Source organism: Erpetoichthys calabaricus, chromosome 2 (assembly GCF_900747795.2).
Source record: "Erpetoichthys calabaricus chromosome 2, fErpCal1.3, whole genome shotgun sequence".
NCBI lineage: Eukaryota > Metazoa > Chordata > Cladistia > Polypteriformes > Polypteridae > Erpetoichthys > Erpetoichthys calabaricus.
The window spans coordinates 38,260,248-38,279,192 of NC_041395.2; the positions used below are offsets into that span (position 1 = coordinate 38,260,248).

The 18,945-nt window shown below is 41.5% G+C and overlaps 1 protein-coding gene across 1 annotated transcript in view; it reads left to right on the forward strand.

The window, feature by feature from the left end:
• LOC114645771 (adenylate cyclase type 2-like) overlaps positions 1–18,945 on the forward strand; it is a 161,033-nt gene that overhangs the window by 129,334 nt on the left and 12,754 nt on the right. The window contains exons 19-22 of the mRNA XM_028793603.2: positions 2,922–3,100; positions 4,358–4,442; positions 8,517–8,675; positions 12,356–12,502. Of these exons, the coding sequence (XP_028649436.1) occupies positions 2,922–3,100; positions 4,358–4,442; positions 8,517–8,675; positions 12,356–12,502 (570 nt within the window). The remainder of the gene's footprint in view (positions 1–2,921; positions 3,101–4,357; positions 4,443–8,516; positions 8,676–12,355; positions 12,503–18,945) is intronic.

An 18,945-nucleotide genomic window follows, 5' to 3' on the forward strand; every position in this document is an offset into this window, starting at 1 on the left:
ACAGTTTTGCTAAAACATACAAAAACAAGGTAGAAACTGATTAACTCTTTGAGGACTCAATATTTTTTCCCAAAAACGCAGTTTTCTGAAAAGGACACAAAGCAATAGTTTCACACAGAAATCAACACAAAATATTTGTTGCTATTTGAGCCATTCACGATGGCTAGCAGGAATGTTTCCGTGGTAAGGGCAGCAGTCATGGTACCTCTTGTCATTGTAATTGGCTACATGAACGTATTTAACGCCACTATCAGCTGTGGACCGATCAGCTGATGCTGATACCTCACGTTCATTTTCGATTGCATCAAAATCGGAGTCTGACAAGTCAGAGTCAAATTCAGCAATAATATGCTGTGAGGGATTGCCGGCCATATATTCCGGCCAACATCTCCAAGCCACCAGATGGAGCCCTCCTTGCAGCATGGAGGTGCCCCAAATGCCAGCAGGGAATCATGGACATTGGAGTTTTTCTTCACAGCCTGGCTGGATACCATGGGGGCTGCCAGGAGTCGCTGCAGGGAGGCCCAGTGATTTATGCTTTCCGTATAGCCCGGAAGTATTTCCAAGTCACGGGAACATAAGAAATGATATACTTCTGGGCTGAAGAAAAGGAGAAGTTTTTACCTGACCCGGAAGTGATAGAATGTCACATGGACTGAGGGACAGAACCACTTCTGGGTCAAGGACTATAAAAGGATTGTGGGAAATCCCAGACGTTGAGCTGAGCTGGGTGGAAGGGTGGCAAGGCGTCTGGGAGTGTGGAGGATTGTTATTGATTATTGATTTGTTTATTTATGAGTATGGTGGAGTGGAGGGTGCTTTGTGCACTTAATTATTATAATAAATATTCATTTTGGACTTTTATCTGGTGTCTGATGTCTGGTCTGAGGGTTCAAGGGGTCAACATGCCTCTATTTGTCACAATGCAAAACGTCGTTCACTGAGTATTTTGCTTTGCTCATTTGCTTCGATGTGAGCGCTGGGAATCTCGTCGGTCAAACCAACAAAACTAACTTTTCTTTTAGCAAAGAGAGTCAAACTAAAACATAACAGTGGGTTTGGTCACCATTTACAGTTGATTGCCACCCCCAACCACTCCCCTAGACAAAAGTCGACATCCGTCCTGAAAAAGTTAATATTCTTGGAGCCCAGCAATATCTGCTCATTAACATTATTGTTGAACTATGGCCAGAAAGGAAAACAAAAACTTCAGTTAGCAGAATCACTGGAGAAGATAAACCTCTGGAGGTCTATAGTCAGCTATAAAAGAGAAACTCAGACACAGTCACAGTCCTGGAGACATCGGTCAGCTGGCCTCCCACCCCCTGTTGTGTATTCTACAGTGGAGTCTGTGCTGGGCCGTCCAGTCTGATGACAGAATCTTTACATCTGATAATTTCAATACTCTCAGTATCTCAGATGACTTTCAATGTGCAGGAGAGCACCTTAGTAGTAGAGCAGGGGCACCAAATGTCACATCAAGGTACAGAGAGGAGAAAAACAATAGAAGAAGGTTAATAACAATTTATAAATATTGTTTAACTTATATTTCTGTACAAATGACTAACAAATAGAGATACAGAGTGTACAGCTAATCAGCAGCTCTAGTCAGGGTATGCTGTAGCAAATTTGTGAGTCTTCAGACTGGATATAAAAGCTGAGACTGAAGGGGCACCACTTATGTTAGCAGACAGACCATTCCACAGTTTCAGTAACTAAAAGCTTGACCTCCTACTAATCTTAGAATCTTAAACAGGCTGGTATCTTGAGACCTTAATACACGCTCTGCTTTGTAAAGTTCAAATAAGTAAGCAGGGCTTTGGCTATTTAAGACTTTATGTGTTAAAAGGAGAATTTGGATGTCATCCTTAAACTTAACTGGGAGCCAGTGTAAGGACTTTAGAACTGGAGTTATGTGTTTGTATTTTCTCGTTCTTGTAATAATTATTGCCTCAGAATTTTGAATTAATTTAAAGTTGCATAAACAACAATTTGAGCAGCCAGTGAACAACACATTTCAGTAGTCAATCCTACTAGAAATAAATGCACAAATTAATGCCTCAGTACCTTGAATATTTAGAAAACAGCCTATTTTTCCAGCTCTTTTGAGATGGGAAAAACATATTTTGGATAATTTTGTGTATACGCATTTTAAAAGACATGCTAGTGTCAAAAATAACACTTAGATTGTGTGCTGATTAAGTAAAACTAATTCTAATTCTAACTGAATTAAAAAGTGACAGAATGTTGTTGAGGTCTTCATCATTCCCCCTAGAAAATAAATAACATTTCATGGTTTTTTTTCTGGATTCAGAGACAAGTAGTAATCATCCATTGAAAAAACAAACAACCTGCATTTATTAATACTTTTTCCATTCTAAATATCCTCCTAAGTTCATATCGAGTATTCAGCTGTTTGCATGTACAGGATAAGTCATTTGCTTGGGGTCACACATTTATTTGAACTGACAGTCTTCTGGTTCAGTGGGATTGTCTCCCACCCCTAGAAGCCCAGAATTAGATTAAGTGGCATTCAGAATATTTGCATATAGGTATGTAGCTCTCTACAGATGACAAATAACTTGACAGACTGCTGCAAGAAGACTAGACTTGAATCCTGACATTACCTTTCCAAGTTTGCACAGGTTTTTTCCACATCTCAAAAATGTGCTATCCCTAAATGTCCTTGGCATGAGTGTGTATGTGTGTGTGAGTGTCCCCTTTGATGGAATGGCACCCCATTCAGGTCTGGGTATCTCCCCAGCTGCCAGCAGTGTACTTGCTCAAACAGGTCTGATAACGGATATATGAATAGATGGAAGTTGTGTTTTTTTGCACTAATAAATGAGTTCTAACGACTGATCCACGAAGGTGTTGTATGTCAGGCAGTGATTATTAATGGCTACTGTTTATCCCCCCAGTATTACCTGTACTGCTGCCTGATGAGCATGCTGTGCTGCTTGGTGTTCCTGCACATGAATTTTGAAGTGAAGATGATCCTGCTTACTGCAGCCATGGTGGTCTATGAGATAATCTTCCTGTACATAGATAGCTGGCTCTCGGACTGCTACATCACTCAGCTCTATGGAAACGCAAGCCAGTAAGGACAACTAAGACATGCTGTGGCTTTAATGTAAATTAATGTAAGGTCTTGCCCAAAAGAAGTATAAATAATAGAAATGATTAGATAATGAGGATCTGAAACCTGAAAGAATATCTGATGGACACAGGAGTCACAATGACCTTGTCAACATCCACATCTAATGTACTGAAGTGTTTAAGAAGGCTAAGAGTATGTACATTACGGTAACATAGCAGAGTAGGTTGAGAACAAGGGAAAAGGGAACTATATAAAAACTCCTGGCCCACAACAACAAAGCAGGTTTTTTTGTATTTAAAGATTTAGTAACAAAAGTTTCAAAAAACAAAAATTAAAAATAAGAGAAGCAAAAAGGTACCAAAAAACTGCAACCAAAACCAGCATATAATACAGAAACTGAGCCATACACAAAGATCAATAAGAATAAGCTATTACAAAAAGCAAAATCATAAAAGTAAATCCAAAGAAGAGCCCAACAAACATGAGCAAAAGCCAATACCTCAGCCCTGACCCTGAAGCAATCTCAAACTTATATAACCCAGGGTGCAGTCCCACAGCTGAGGTAACAGGGGGCCCGGCCCCCATGAGCTCCAAACATGATTAACAAAAACAATAATATGCAATAATATAGGGGAAGTAAGAACCAAAGTAATATTCCCAGCAGGAAAAAACAAAAAACATTCACTAGCAAAGTTTACAAAATAATATTTAAAATATATCAAATAAAAAGATACTTGAATTAGAGATGAGACCCTGGTTATAGCAATACAGACACATTCCATTAGCTCAGAAGGCTAAGTCATTTGTAGTTTTACTCCAGAAGAGGACTGGCCTGCATGGCCAGAACCTCAAAAACTGGTGTCATGCTCATTATTGTAGGTGCTGGAGAGCCCAGCAGTTATAAGGACTGAATTTGTTACACTGTGCAGTCAGCTTGTAGTAACAACCCTGCCATGAACAATGATTGCAGCTCTTCTTCAGTACAGTTGGCCGAGTTTCTTGTTTTTCTATTACATGGCTGGGGAGCATGACATCAAAAGTCTAATTTAGGTTTCAGAGCCCATCCAACCTGTGGTGGACACAGCAAAAGCAAGCCCATTGCAATATTGATTTCTATTCATGTGTGTACAGTAGTATATATAAATCTGTAAAGAAAAACACTGGTTCAAAAGAAATGTGCGGATCTTCTGTTATTTTAGAATGTGTTGTCTCATTTTGTTACTCCAGAATTTTCTCATTTTTTCCTTATTTTTGTAGGCCTCACGTCTTGAATGAGCCAAAGCTCATGGCTGGTGTATGGCTTTTGGTCTTCTTCTTCCTCATCTTTGTGCTTGCCAGACAGGTAGGAATGGCTCTAGATTGTAGTTATGAAGAATATATTACTCATTTTGTACATTCAGAGTGGTGGCTCTGAGGCTAGGAATCTGCGCTGGTAATCGGAAGATTGCCAGTTCAAATCCTTTAAATATCAGAAGTGATTCCACTCCATTGGGCCCTTGAGTAAGGCCCTTAACCTGCAATTGCTCCATCCTGGGTATGACGTTAATCTGCAATCAGCCCTGCAAGTAGGTAAGGGGTTGGTGGCAACTTCATCCTTTGTACTTTCAAGTGTTTTTTATTTTTACATGATTATTGTTATGACTGAATATAAAGAAAATGTCTTGAGTGTGGAGATAATCACAAGATAAAACAGTTTTATGGGAGCAGACAGAAATCATAGTTAAAAGAATGGGCCATGGTCAAAAATTCTGAGAAACAAACAACAAAAAGTAAGTGTTAGGGTAACAAAAAAAATGGTCTGAAAGCACTGTAAAATGTGAAGAATCCTAGCAAAAGTCAAACCCCAACAAAACCGCTAAGCTTGTCCTAATGATCTCACATATCACTTGATTGAAAATGACCACACAAGCCACAACCACACAGTGGCCACAGTAATAAAGGACCTGGTAAAATGACATAAACATTAAGAAGATTTGCTGTAAAAGTTATTTTCATTACAACTTTTCACTTGTGATATTCATATTGGATGGACTAGCATTTCATCTTTGATGGACAGTGTGTTAGAAGTCAAATATCTTAATTAAAGAAAGGAACTTATCCTCTAATAGGACAAGTCTGATAAAACATTTTGAGTCAGTCATCAGGCAGAAGAAAAGCCGTTCATTCTGTCATTTATTAGTCTTCAGTTAATCCTGAGCAGGGAGCGCTCTTTCACAGCAGTCTATTACAGCATAATCAGAATGGTTGAAATGTTAAGGGTATAGGTCTATTTTATAAGCAACCAAATTTACATAACACTTTCAATCAATGTATACATTTAGTCTGGTTGATTCATTGATCTGCAATCAAATTACATATAAAATAAAAGTCTTTTTTATTATATTTGTATTGTACTTATATCCTTTGTGTTGAGCCACCACCCTTGAAATATCTATGTATATCACAACTGCCCAATCCTATTGTTTGCAGGACATCTGACTTCTTTGTAAACTTTCAGTACATTTTGCATAATACATCTTTGTCTTTGTCATTCACTTGATCTTTGTCTCTTTTCCTGATTCTCCTGAACAGGTTTCTGACATTTATTAGCACTTTGTGCTGTTTCTTTAAGATGAATGCTATGTTACCCTAAAATTATTCTCTCACAAGACTGGATCCTTACCTGGCCGAGTGGCTATTATGGAAGGACAGTGTGAAAGAATGGTTTATTCCCCAGTTGGAGAGAAGAAATAATGAATGGACTGGGGAAAGTTGCCTACCAGTATGGTAGGTGGCAGTGCCCCCTGGCATGGCTCCAGCTTGGAAACTTGCAGGGATGCATGGGATTTAGAGTTCAGGAAGGTGGCTCTGTTGGGGTCTCTAGTGCCACTAGAGGATACTGCTGAGAGAGAGCTCCCGTGCTTCATAGAAGTTCAGCCTGACACAGAAGTGCTTCCTGGGTACAATGCAATGGCACCAGAAGTACTCTCGAGTCCAGCATAAAAGGAGACGGGAGCAGTGTAGGATGGCACTCACCTGTGGAGGTTTAGAGGGAAAGAAAATAGAGTGAAAAGAAAGATTTGTACCAGTGATGTGCGGTGAGGTTCATGGCTGGTGAGGCACTGACTCCTTCAGAGTCAGATTTACAAATACAGTATATGAACCCAAAAGAGTAGCTTATTCACTGACTGCAGGCTTCTTGGTAAATGTTTTTTGTGTCACAATATCCTGTGTTAGTCCAGACATTGTAACAAGTTGAGAACAAAAGGCATGGAAAGAAGTAAAGGCAGTTTCCACAGTACCACTCCGTTTGAAAAGAGCGAGTTGCCCTTTGTCCCTTAGTTTGAAGCAAACCTTTTAGTTCCAGCGTTGGTCTTCCTTTATTTATCATTTCCTGTTTTGACTGAAAGTCCAGTTTTGAGAAATTTTTAAGCTTACATTCAGTATATTATGTTCCATTTTGGCAGTCAGAACAAAAAATAAAAATAAACAGACCACTGCAGTGCACTTGACTTTCTGATATCGCTAACTTATTGGCGCCCAGAGTCTCTGCGTAGAAGAACAGCAGCAACGAGTACCAGTTGGGCTCACATCTGCCCCCTTCAGTGTGGCACGGTACTGTCTGCCTCACCTTGTGCCTTTCCAATCCGGTTTTATGTCCGATCAGCAAGACTAAATATGTCACACACACATTCATTAAAGATACTGTATTAGCCAGACTGTGGAAAGTCAAGGTGTATAATAAACGTGTCTACAAACACTATATTGGAAACATACAGAGGGACAGCAATAGGCACTCGCCAATCGTATGCATCAACCCAGTGTGTGATGGAGAGCGCAGTCTGAGGTGAGGCTCGGCTTGTCGCTGCCACACCTCACGTTTCTCCCCTGTATTGGAACAGGAAATGTGCAACTTCAGCGATTTGACTATAAAAATGATCAAAGTTATTGGAATCATACAGAAAACAAATTTATAGCAAAGACCAGTGGACAAATTTATTTAATGTTATCATTATCAGTTTTTTTTACTTCTCATGATGACCTGCCTCCTCTGAGCACATCCCTGATTTGTACGTATTGTCCTGAGTCTCAGGAAGAAACCTGTTTTAAGGTACTTTAAATAAAGAAAGAAATGCTTAATTTGAACCCCAGGACTGTCTTAGGTATGGTTGTGTCTGGGGTTTACGATTTAGTTATACCCCCTACAGGCCACACACTGTTCACATTTTTATATTTTAAAAACACCCATTCAAAAAGCATTGGCAAATTTTCAAAGCTTCCATTTTAAAACAGAGGACCATTCTGTGCGACTTCAATTACTGATTTACTGTTTCAGATTTACCATTTGAGATGTATATTTTGTATATTTTCCTTTTTTGCTCATTCAAAAATCTCTCCTGATGTACAGACTTCAGTGAGAGATCAGAAACTGAAGTCAGGTAGCAAAGTGAATGGTAAAAAAAGGAGATCAAAGACAGTAACATTAACCAAAATATCAAAGGTCATGTCAGGCTGGGGAGTATGCACTGGTACAGCATATTGCCGCACCCACCACACCACGAAACACACTGGGATCCCGGTTGGCCACCCCCCAGGCAGACACATGGTCCAGTCCTACCCTCTGGAAATGACCATCTATCTGCCGCAGCCAGGTGTTATGTGGGCGTCCCCTTGGCCTGGTCCACCCACTTGGGTCCTCAACAATGAGGATCCTGCGTGCAAGATCACCCTCTGGAAATCGCGCCACATGGCCGTAGTGCTGTAACTGATGCTCCCTCACAATGCAGGTAATGTACCTCATTCGGGACTCCATGAGGAACTGCTCATTTGACACAAAATCAAATCAGCAGTACTCAAGGATTCTCTGAAGAGACACAGTACCAAAGGAGTCCAGTCTTCGTCTCAGGTCACTGGATAGCAAGACAGGAAGCCCCAGGACTCTAAAGACAAGGACCTTCATCCTTTTACTTTCAGGAGAGCCACACACCATTTTCCAGCAGAGTCAACACCAAAACATTCTCAAAATAAAGCTCATAGTTCCCAAATAATGAATCTAATCTCAATGAATGTAAAGTGACCTTTATACAAATGTGCTGTTACGTCACCATTGTGCAACCCTGCTGCATTGTGGGTAGGATTCCCATGACAATAGGTGATGTGCAAACCACAAATCTAGTGATGCATGAAAGAAGAAGAAAATTGTGTCAAAAAACACCAGAAATAGTTGCGAACTTCAAAATAAAGATTTCTAAATAAAAAAAACGGACGCGAGAAAATGATTCTATAAGTCAGAAAGGCCCAGAAAATATGTATAGATTCATTTTATAGCTTCAGGAAAGCCTGAGAAAAATGAATGCAGAGAGGAGCTATAGCAACTGTTTCCACCTAGCAATAGAGGTGGGTCGTAATGACTGAAGTCGTGTCTCCTATTTTTCAGCATGAATTTTACTGTCGCCTGGATTTTCTGTGGAAGAAGAAATTCACACAGGAGAGGGACAGGATCGAGACAATGGAAAATCTGAACCGCATCCTTCTGGAGAATATGCTGCCAGCTCACGTAGCGGCTCACTTCATCGGGAGGAAAAGGAGGAATGAGGTGAGGAACAGGAGATCTGGAGGATGTTTCATGATCCGTGTGTACTTGTTAAAAGCACGACGGGGATGAACTTGACAAACATTAGTCCAGTAGTCAAAGTTAAGGACGTTGGTCTTCTGTGCTCCACATGACCCCATCTTACAAGTATGTAGAGTTGTTTTATGCACTGAAAGATTAATGCATAGCAATGTTCTAAAATGTGCAGTTGCCATGGAGACAGGCATCATAGATTTATTGTTACAGCGTCCATTTTATCCATTTCTGGGTGACACAGTCAACAAAAGTTCTCCAGGCTTCAAAGCCACATTCAATGTCATCTGTGAGCTTTGTCTTTTTAAAATAATGACCTTTACTAATTTAGTGAGTTTAAATTAAGATTTTACATACCAGTGTGTGTGTACAGGTATTTACACTTAAGGGGCTAAGTGGTCAAAGTGGCTAGTGGGTGCAAACCCAAAACTGACGTCAGTCCATGGCTTGACACACTTAGAAACACAGACATGGTTCCTCACACTAATCCAATTTAAAGGAACACGCAATAAACATAAATAAGTGGCAGCCAATTTAGAGTGAACATTTAATCAAAAAAGCAGCCAATGCTGAGCCTTCATTTATTGTAACGTGTTGTCATGGGCAGCTGGGTGCCATACCCAGCCGGGACGCCTATATAGCACCTCTGCCATGAGAGGACAATCGCTATGGGGGTCATGGGAACCAAGCTGGGAAGCTCAACCCTATAGGGGCCCGTGGACGCCGCCTGGGGGCGGGTATTGGATCCTGAAACCCTGGAAGCCAGCACTTCTGCCACACCAGGAAGTGCTGGCGAAAGGTATTCCAGGGTCACCCGGAGTGCTTCCGGGTGCTCAGCCAGCACTTCCGCCACACCAGGAAGTGCTGATGGAAGTTCGTCAAGGGGATGTATAAAAGGGGCTGCCTTCCAACAGTTGGAGAGCTACAGTTGGGAGGAAGAGGACAGAGCTCAGTGGAGAGGAGTGGAGGTGGTAAAGGACATGTTGAAGGACTCATAAGGGTGATTGGTGCAGGGGCACCATGTGCGGTGTGTAAGAACTTTGTAAATAAACGTGTGCTTTTGGTAGACATGGAGGTGTCTGTTTGTCTGTGTCCGGGGCTGGCTTCCACACTGTGAAAGGAAAACAAAGAAACAGGAAAAAGGTTTGGGGTTCCACCCTGTATATTTAAAATTCCTGCCAAGGAAAATCAATGTAGCAAATACTGAGTAATCTCTCAGGACTGTGTCCAAGATTGGACTGACTGAAGAGGAAAATGGCCGGATTTTAACACTAGAATTACCAAAGCCTACGAAATAACTCGTAAATCCGGCCCACCTCTCCATCGGTGTATTTTGTTTTGTAAATGTGTCGATCAGCACAAGCAGCAAGCAGACTGCCGTCCCATCCCCTCTACCGACGAAGCTCAACTCGGGCAAAAATCTCTCCCAGCTGAAGCCTTGTTTATCTGCGTGTGAGGTGCCAGGAGTTGTATAGGGTAGATAATATATCATTATTTGGAACACATGCATTTCATGGGTGTTCCGTGTCTACAATGATCTATGTAAATATAGGATGACAGGAAATGCGAGAAATGCAAGAAATGTTGAACACATACCTAAAACAAACTTTTTTTCATATTATAGTAATACATGAAGACATGAAGTGTACAATGTGTGAAGAATGAAGTCCACATATCAAATAAGCACTTTCACAAAAGGTACAAATATAACAGAACAAGTGCACTTTTATTCAACACTATAACCGAAGTTAAAGAAAGCGGGTTAGCGTAGGTTGCTAACATGACCACTAGGGTGGTGCAGCAGTAAGAACTGCTGACTCATAATCTAGAGGTCATGGGTTCAATCCCAGCCACTTCCCAAAATTAACATTTTGAGAAGTGAGCTGCTCTTATTGTTACTTTTATACAATAAAAACATACATTTGATTTGAGTCTGTAACATTTATGATATTTGTAAAGGTTAGCACTTTTTTTTTATTCAGTTTTATTCTCTCAGTCGCGTTCACGCTCCCCCCGATCTGACACTGCTGTTTTCAAATAAAAATGATGATGAGCAAGGCATGTTGAGCTTGCCAAGGTATCGTGCAAAATTCTGTTTGTGATGGTCTTTATATAAAAAAACAATGTATATGTTACTTATATAAAAGCCACATCAAATGTTATTTACCTGTTGTGGGGAACAGCCCGGACACAGACAGGCAGACACGATGTTTTCACCACACACACGTTTATTAATCCTCATATTTACAGTTGAAGTGCACATACCCAGTGCCGAAGCACCAATCACCCCTTTAAGTCCTGGCCACAACACAATGCCTTATTAGTCTCTGGACCGCCTCCACTCCTCTCTACCAAACTTCGTCCTTCTTCCACCCGACTCTTGCCCCCGACTGGAGGGAGGCGGCCCCTTTTATTCACCCCGGAAGGGCTCCAGCTGCATCCTGGGGCTTGTAGCCACACCCCTGTGTGGTGGAAGCTCCAGCGGTGAAACCGGAAGTCCACCGGGTGTCTCCAAGTCTCTTCCCCCCAGTACTTCCCTTCTACTGAGGTCCAACACTCCCAAGGCATTGGGGCACCCCCTGGCAGTGACCACGGGCCCCTACAGAGATGAGCTTCCAAGCTCTGTACCCGTGGTCCCCACAGCAACCAGGGAGGACGCCCCCTTGTGTTCTGGAGGATCCACAAGCCCTCCTCTGGTCCTCCTGGGCGTCCCGGCCAGGCATGAATGCCCGCCGGGCACCACACTGTTTACCTTGATTTTTTTACCTATCTTCCTGCAGTCACAAGTAGATTGCAGAGCTTCCTGTGTTTGATCGACATGGACATGCTGACAAAGTATATGTGTAATGCCACTAAAAGTGCAGTGGCAGCATCCACCTGCAGCTATAAACTCATCAGTACTCGAATGACTCTCCATGCTAGTGTTTAGATCCATGACAGTGTTTAATTAAGGGCAGTACTGCAGCACTATGGTAGTGCCACAACAAGAAGATCGGGGTTCAAGTCCTGGGAGGTCTGCTTGGGATTTGCATGTTGTCCACATAGGTTTCTCCCCAGACACTCTGGTTTCCTTCCACAGTCCAAAAAATGCAAATTAGGTAGACTGGCAAAGCTAAATTGACCCCTAATGTGTGTGTGTGTTCATCCAGAATTGGACTGGCACCTGTTCCAGGATTGTGCCTGTTGTTTGCTTCCCCTGTGACCATGCTCTGGATAAGCTTGTATAGACAATGGGTGTTTAAGTAATAATTATTAACTTAAAGCTGACTAATTTAGAATTACCACTTCATCTGACATGCAACCATTTTAGTGTTGCCAAATTAAATAACAAGCAGTCAGTTTAGAGTCACCTATTGACCTAAAATGTGACCCATTAAAATTTGTCATTTAATCTAACTTTTCATGGAATTTGTTTCAATTTGGCATGAACTTAATATACCTAGAGAAAGTTTACACAGAAACAGCAAGAATGCACCAATTCCACATAGAGAGCAACCAGATAAACTGTTGAACTCATATCCCCTGGGTCTGTTGGGCAATATCACTAATTATTTTGTCACAGTGTCGTCTTATTTCTTTGTTTTTTATTCTGTGACGCAGTTGTTTTTAGTCACACCCAATATGTCAATCCCTACTGTGCTGTCTTTCAGGACCTGTACAGTGAGTCCTACGACTGTGTCTGCATCTTGTTTGCATCGATCCCGGACTTTCGTGAATTTTATAGTGAGAGTGACGTGAACCGTGAAGGACTGGAGTGTATAAGACTGTTAAACGAGATCATCTCTGACTTTGATGAGGTAAGTGATGGGGCACTGATTCCATTTATCTTGTCCTAAGCCAATGTCATTGAGTAACTCGGTGCAGTGCAGGACAATACTCACTCTAGAGACTGTCATAGAATTAAAACATGCTAATAGATTTTTTTTCAGTCTCAGATGTTTTATTGCATTTATATGCAGCAAAACATTTGTATGAATTCAAGTTGATGGTATTCTGGAAACAATCAATGTTGTGCCAAATGGCCAATTTTTGTCCAAGCTGTTCTTTACTTCCATACTAATGAAATATTTAATTAATGAAGTTTATTCTGATTATAAAGATATAACTTTCTTGGCGTAAGATGGAATTCTATGTACATACTGTTAAAATCGAGTGAGACTTGGGGTTACGTGTATTGATCTGCTTTATAGTGTTAAGCCTGAATAACTCTCAGGACAATAGTTATAGGGCGGCACGGTGGCGCAGTGGTAGCGCTGCTGCCTTGCAGTTAGGAGACCGGGTCCTCCCTGCGTGGAGTTTGCATGTTCTCCCCGTGTCTGCGTGGGTTTCCTCCGGGCGCTCCGGTTTCCTCCCACAGTCCAAAGACATGCAGGTTAGGTGGATTGGTGATTCTAAATTGGCCCTAGTGTGTGCTTGGTGTTTGTGTGTGTCCTGCAGTGGATTGGCACCCTGCCCAGGATTGGTTCCCTGCCTTGTGCCCTGTGTTGGCTGGGATTGGCTCCAGCAGACCCCTGTGACCCTGTGTTCGGATTCAACGGGTTGGAAAATGGATGGATGGATGGACAATAGTTATGAAATAGCATCATGCTGCCAAACATTGTGAATACTTCTATGCATTCTGCCACTCTATGGTAACTCTAAAATAACTCATCAATATATATGAGTGAGCCTTCTACCAAAAACACAATGGCAAATGAAAGGCCATAAAGCCAGTTTTAGGACAAACTGAAACTCAGCTGTTGCTTGATGCTTGAATAAAGTGAGAGTTATGATGAAGCGAATTGGTCATCAGACAATGAAACAATGAAATTGGCCTCTGTTTGGTTGATTCCAACCTACCAAGTGTCAGTGATGTTCGTGTTTGGTGTCGGCTTCACACTACAGCTGACAATCATGGATTTTCTTGTTGATGTTTTACAGGTAACCCCGGTGTGTTCCCCCATGCCTGTTGATCATGATTATCTGGACTATTTACGATTTGATAGACTAGTGAAGAAAATAGTTGTTGACATGAACTGCTATGCTGAGCAGTGTCGGAAAAGTCACAGTAACAGTGCTTGTTGTTGTCGCTGGCAGCTAGGGACTACAGACAACATGTGGATGTTTTTCAATCTCCTGATACCGTAGTAGATAAACCAGTCAAGAGATTTCAATCATATGAGTAATGATGACTATGATGAAACCAATCATCCAGCACTGAAAATGTACACACTGTGGAGTGTGTCAAAACTATGCAGAAGGTGTAATAATTGTTTACATTTAAATAGTGCTTTTCTCTCTACTCTAAGCACTTACACAGAGGGGTACCACTTCACCCACCATCAATGTGTATCATCCACCTGGATGATGTGACGGTAGCCATTTATGCACCAGTACACTCGCCACACATTGGCTGTTAAATGGTGAAGTGGTGAGAAATAGTTAGCCAATTATGGACAGGAAATGATTAAGGGTCCAGAGTGACTAGGCCATGGTGGACAATTTAGCCTGGACATTGGGATACACCCTACTCTTTATGAAGGATGCCCAGGGTTCTTTTATGACCATAGAGAGTCAGGAACGGTGCAATATTTACAGCACAGTGTCCCCGTCACTGCATTCAGGCATTGGGCTCCACATTCAGACCACAGGCTAAACGCCCCCTGCTGGCCTCACCAACACCTCTTCCAGCAGCAACCCAAGTTTATTCCTATGTGGTCTCCCATACAAGCACTGGCCAGGCCCAAACATGCTTAGCTTCAGGTGGATGACTTCTTCTGAAGTGTATGTTGTCGATTGTGACATTAGTATTGAAAAAAGTCTCATGGGTTACAAGGAAAGGCTGTTGTGGGTACAACACATCACATCCAAACTGGCATGATGTGGGATAGACAGAGACGCCCAGGGGATGTTAAGCCCCGCACAGGCCATGTCTACCAGTCAATGTCAATGCCATACCACCGAGGGCATTTGATAGACCCCCTCTATGTATAAGAGGGGGTCTGCCACTCTTAAACAGAAGCAAGCAGCTAAGAAGCTGTGCACATCTGGCCCTTATAATGGTAAGTCAAGGGTGTCCACCAGAGGGCGCTCTGATCTGACCCCATAGCTGCATCAGAATGTCCAGCTCAAGATTGGATCCCAGACTTGGCTGTAAAGGCCACTAGTAGCCACTTCTCATTGGATTTATGAAGTGAGCTGGGTGAAGTCTCATTGGCAGAACGATGAGAGGACGAGGGGCCACAGTCTTGAGAGATTGAGTGAAAGATGGAAGATGAATAAACTGAGCACTTGGGGGTACTTTGGAGGTGGATAGGTGGGGAGATCAACCCATCACACAGCACAGCTAAGCCAAGAGTGGAAGGAAGTTTTATTTTGTGCTTTGCCAGCTCCTTTATAATACTGAGGTCTCTTAATATTCATTTTTGTGTTTGCTGTTTTAAAGCTCAATTTTTGATTTCTGTACTCCCCTTGTAATTAATAATGTTGACATTGTTTTGGATTTAGAAGGATGCCTAAAGATGCTTTATCATTCATTCATTTTCTTTCATTATACAGTTAGGTCCATTAAGTATTTGGACAGTGATACAATTTTCATAATTTTGTCACCACAATGGATTTGAAATGAAAAAATGATTGAAGTATAGGCTTTCAGCATGTGTAGCTGCGTCTTTTCCAGGTTCTCAGAATCGAGCAGCTACTGAGCTGGCAAGGTAGGATCCAGCATGAGTCAAATGCATAACAAATAAACTTTCTCAGTCCAATAAAATTTATTTTAAAAGTTTAGTGAAAATTTAAAAAGGAACAAATCACAAAAATTCAGAAAAATGTTATTACACTCACAGAATAAAAGGCAAAAAGAGAAAAAAGGTTTCTTCTACAATCTTAGCTTTTTCTTGTTAAACGTCACTTACTTTCAATACATAAAAGTTATGTTATTTCTCTATGGCAAACTTACATACAGTAAGCTTTACTTCATACATTCAATATGCTCTGTAAGTACGTGTGGTATGGTAAGATATGTTTAGAAACCATTTGCCCTCCGTGCCTTACCAGCTCCCAGGGAGATCATAAACTGGGACTATTCTGTAGTCAGAGCGACAAGAAATAATTAGAATATTCCATTTCAATTTAGCTTGTGGGAGTTATAATAGAATCTCCTATAGACTAAGCATTAATATATAGGCAAACATTTTAAAATAACTAAGAAAATACTTCTGTCAATTTAACATAAATTCTTTAAATAAATTCTTTGCATTTATATAGAGCTTTTCTCACTACTCGAAGTGCTCAGCAATTGCAGGTTAAGGACCTTGCTCATGGGCCCAACAGAGCAGAGTCCCTATTGGCATTTACGGGATTTGAACTGGCAACCTTCTGATTGCCAGTGCAGATCCCTAGCCTCAGAGCCACCACTCCACTATATAACTATATATATATATATACTATAAATATACTATTTAACTTTATTTAACATTATAACTAATCACTATTTAGTTATAACCTAAATAACTAACAAATGGCTCTTACAGCATTAATTCAAAGTCTTTAACAGAAATCTAGTATGAGCCATTTAGGAATGACAGCCATTTTTATACATGGTCCTCCCATTTTTAGGGGCTCAAACATATTTGGACAAACTATCCATCCATCCATTTTCCAACCCGCTGAATCCGAACACAGGGTCACGGGGGTCTGCTGGAGCCAATCCCAGCCAACACAGGGCACAAGGCAGGAACCAATCCCGGGCAGGGTGCCAACCCACCGCAGGACACACACAAACACACCCACACACCAAGCACACACTAGGGCCAATTTAGAATCGCCAATCCACCTAACCTGCATGTCTTTGGACTGTGGGAGGAAACCGGAGCGCCCGGAGGAAACCCACGCAGACACGGGGAGAACATGCAAACTCCATGCAGGGAGGACCCGGGAAGCGAACCCAGGTCCCCAGATCTCCTAACTGCGAGGCAGCAGCGCTACCCACTGCGCCACCGTGCCGCCCCTTTAATGATAATTTTCAATATTTGGTTGAAAATCCTTTATAGTCAGTGACTGCCTGAAGTCTGAACCCATGGCCTTCTCCAAATGCTGGGTATCCACCTTAGTGGTACTTTGCCAGGCCTTTACTGCAGCTGTCTTCAGTTGCTGCTTGTTTGTTGGACTTTCTGCCATCAGTTTTACCTTCAGCAAGTGAAATGCAAGTCCAGTTGGGTTGAGGTCTATTGATTGACTTGGCCATTGAAGAATATGCCACTTATTTGCTTTGAAAGGCACTTGGTTTGCTGTCACAGTGTGTTTTAGTATTGTCCATCTGTACCATGAAGTGTCATCCTACCAGTTCTGCAGCATTTGTCTGAATCTGAGCAGACAGTATAGCCCTGTACACTTCAGAATCCATCCTGCAACTTCTGACAGCAGTCATATAATCAATAAACACCAGTGACCAACTACCATTGGCAGTCATGTATGCCCATGCCATTACACTGCCTCCACCATGTTTCACAGATGATGTGGTATTCATCAGATCATGAGCCATTTCTTCTCTTCTCCATAATCTTTTCCATCCATCATTCTAGTATATATTGATCTCAATTTCATTTGTCTAAAGAAAATTGTTCCAAAACTGGACTGTTTATTTAAAAATATGTTCTGTCAAAGTCTAATCTGTTCTTCTTGTGCTTGAGGATTTCCACTGGTTTGCACTTCCATTGTCTTTACATTCATGAAGTCTTCTCTTGATTATAGACTTAGGCGATGACAGGCCTACCTCCCGGAGAGTGTTCTTGGTTTGACTAAATTTTGAGAAGGGGTTTTACTTGATCATGGAAAGAATTCTGCAACCAGTACAGTTAGTTGTCTTTCATGGTTGTCCAGGCCTTCTGGTGTTGCTGAGCAAACCAGTACAATACAATACAGTTTATTTTTGTATAGCCAAAAATCACACAGGAAGTGCCGCAATGGGCTTTAACAGGCCCTGCCTCTTGACAGCCCCCCAGCCTTGACTCTCTAAGAAGACAAGGAAAAACTCCCAAAAAAAAAACTTGTAGGAAAAAATAGAAGAAACCTTGGGAAAGGCAGTTCAAAGAGAGACCCCTTTCCAGGTAGGTTGGGCTTGCAGTGGGTGTCAAAAGAATGGGGTCAATACAATACAATACACAGAACAGAACAAATCCTCAATAAAAAATAAAAAATAAAAATTTTTTAGAAGTACGGAGCAGAATTTAACAGTAGATGATATCACATAATAAGATTTGGATTTGTTTAGAGTCCTGGAGACCTCATCCATCAAGCTGCCTCCCCCATTTGGCCATTCCACGGCTGAAACATTGCTTGGCCAGCCAATCTGATGAAAGGACCCCTCTTTCTCACGATTCCTGTGATCTTCCATCAGGGATGACTTTACCTTAGGCAGGCAAAACAACTTGGCAGGTGGGCCGTGGCACCAAGTGCCACATTTGAGTACCGAGAAGAGAAACAGAATAGGTGAGGGTTAGTATCCAATTCTAACTACCAAGTTACTTATGTTTTAGTGCTAATGACTAACAACAGAGATGCAGTATGTACAGTTAATCAGCAGCTCTAGTCAGGATATGCTAAACTGAAGTCGTGAGTCTTCAGCCAGGATTTAAAAGCTGAGACCGAAGGGGCATCTCTTATAGTAGCAGGCAGACCATTCCACAGTTTAGGGGCCCTGTAACTAAAAGCTCGACCCCCCACTGTTATTTTATTAATCCTTGGAATCATAAGCAGACCGGCATCTTGAGATCTTAATGTGAGCTCTGGTTTGTAAGTCATGATAAGTTCAGACAAGTAAGCAGGACCTTGGCCATTTAATGCTTTATATGTTAAAAGAAGGATTTTGAAATCTGCCCTAAACTTAACCGGGAGCCAGTGTAAGGATTTAAGAACTGGAGTTATGTGTTCGTATTTTCTTGTTCTTGTAATAATTCTTGCAGCCACAATTTTTATTAACTGGAGGCTGCATAAAGAACAGTTTGAACATCCAGTGAACACCGCATTGCAGTAGTCAATCCTACTAGAGATAAATGCATGAATTAATTTCTCAGAATCCTGTTTATTTAGAAAGCGCCTTAATTTCCTAACATTTTTAAGATGGAAGAAGCATGTTTTGGACAACTTTGTAATATGCGCTTTAAATGACATGCTAGAGTCAAAGATAACTCCTAGATTGCGGGCTGATTCAGTAAAATTAATTGGGATTCCAACTGAATTAAATGATGACAAAATATTGTTA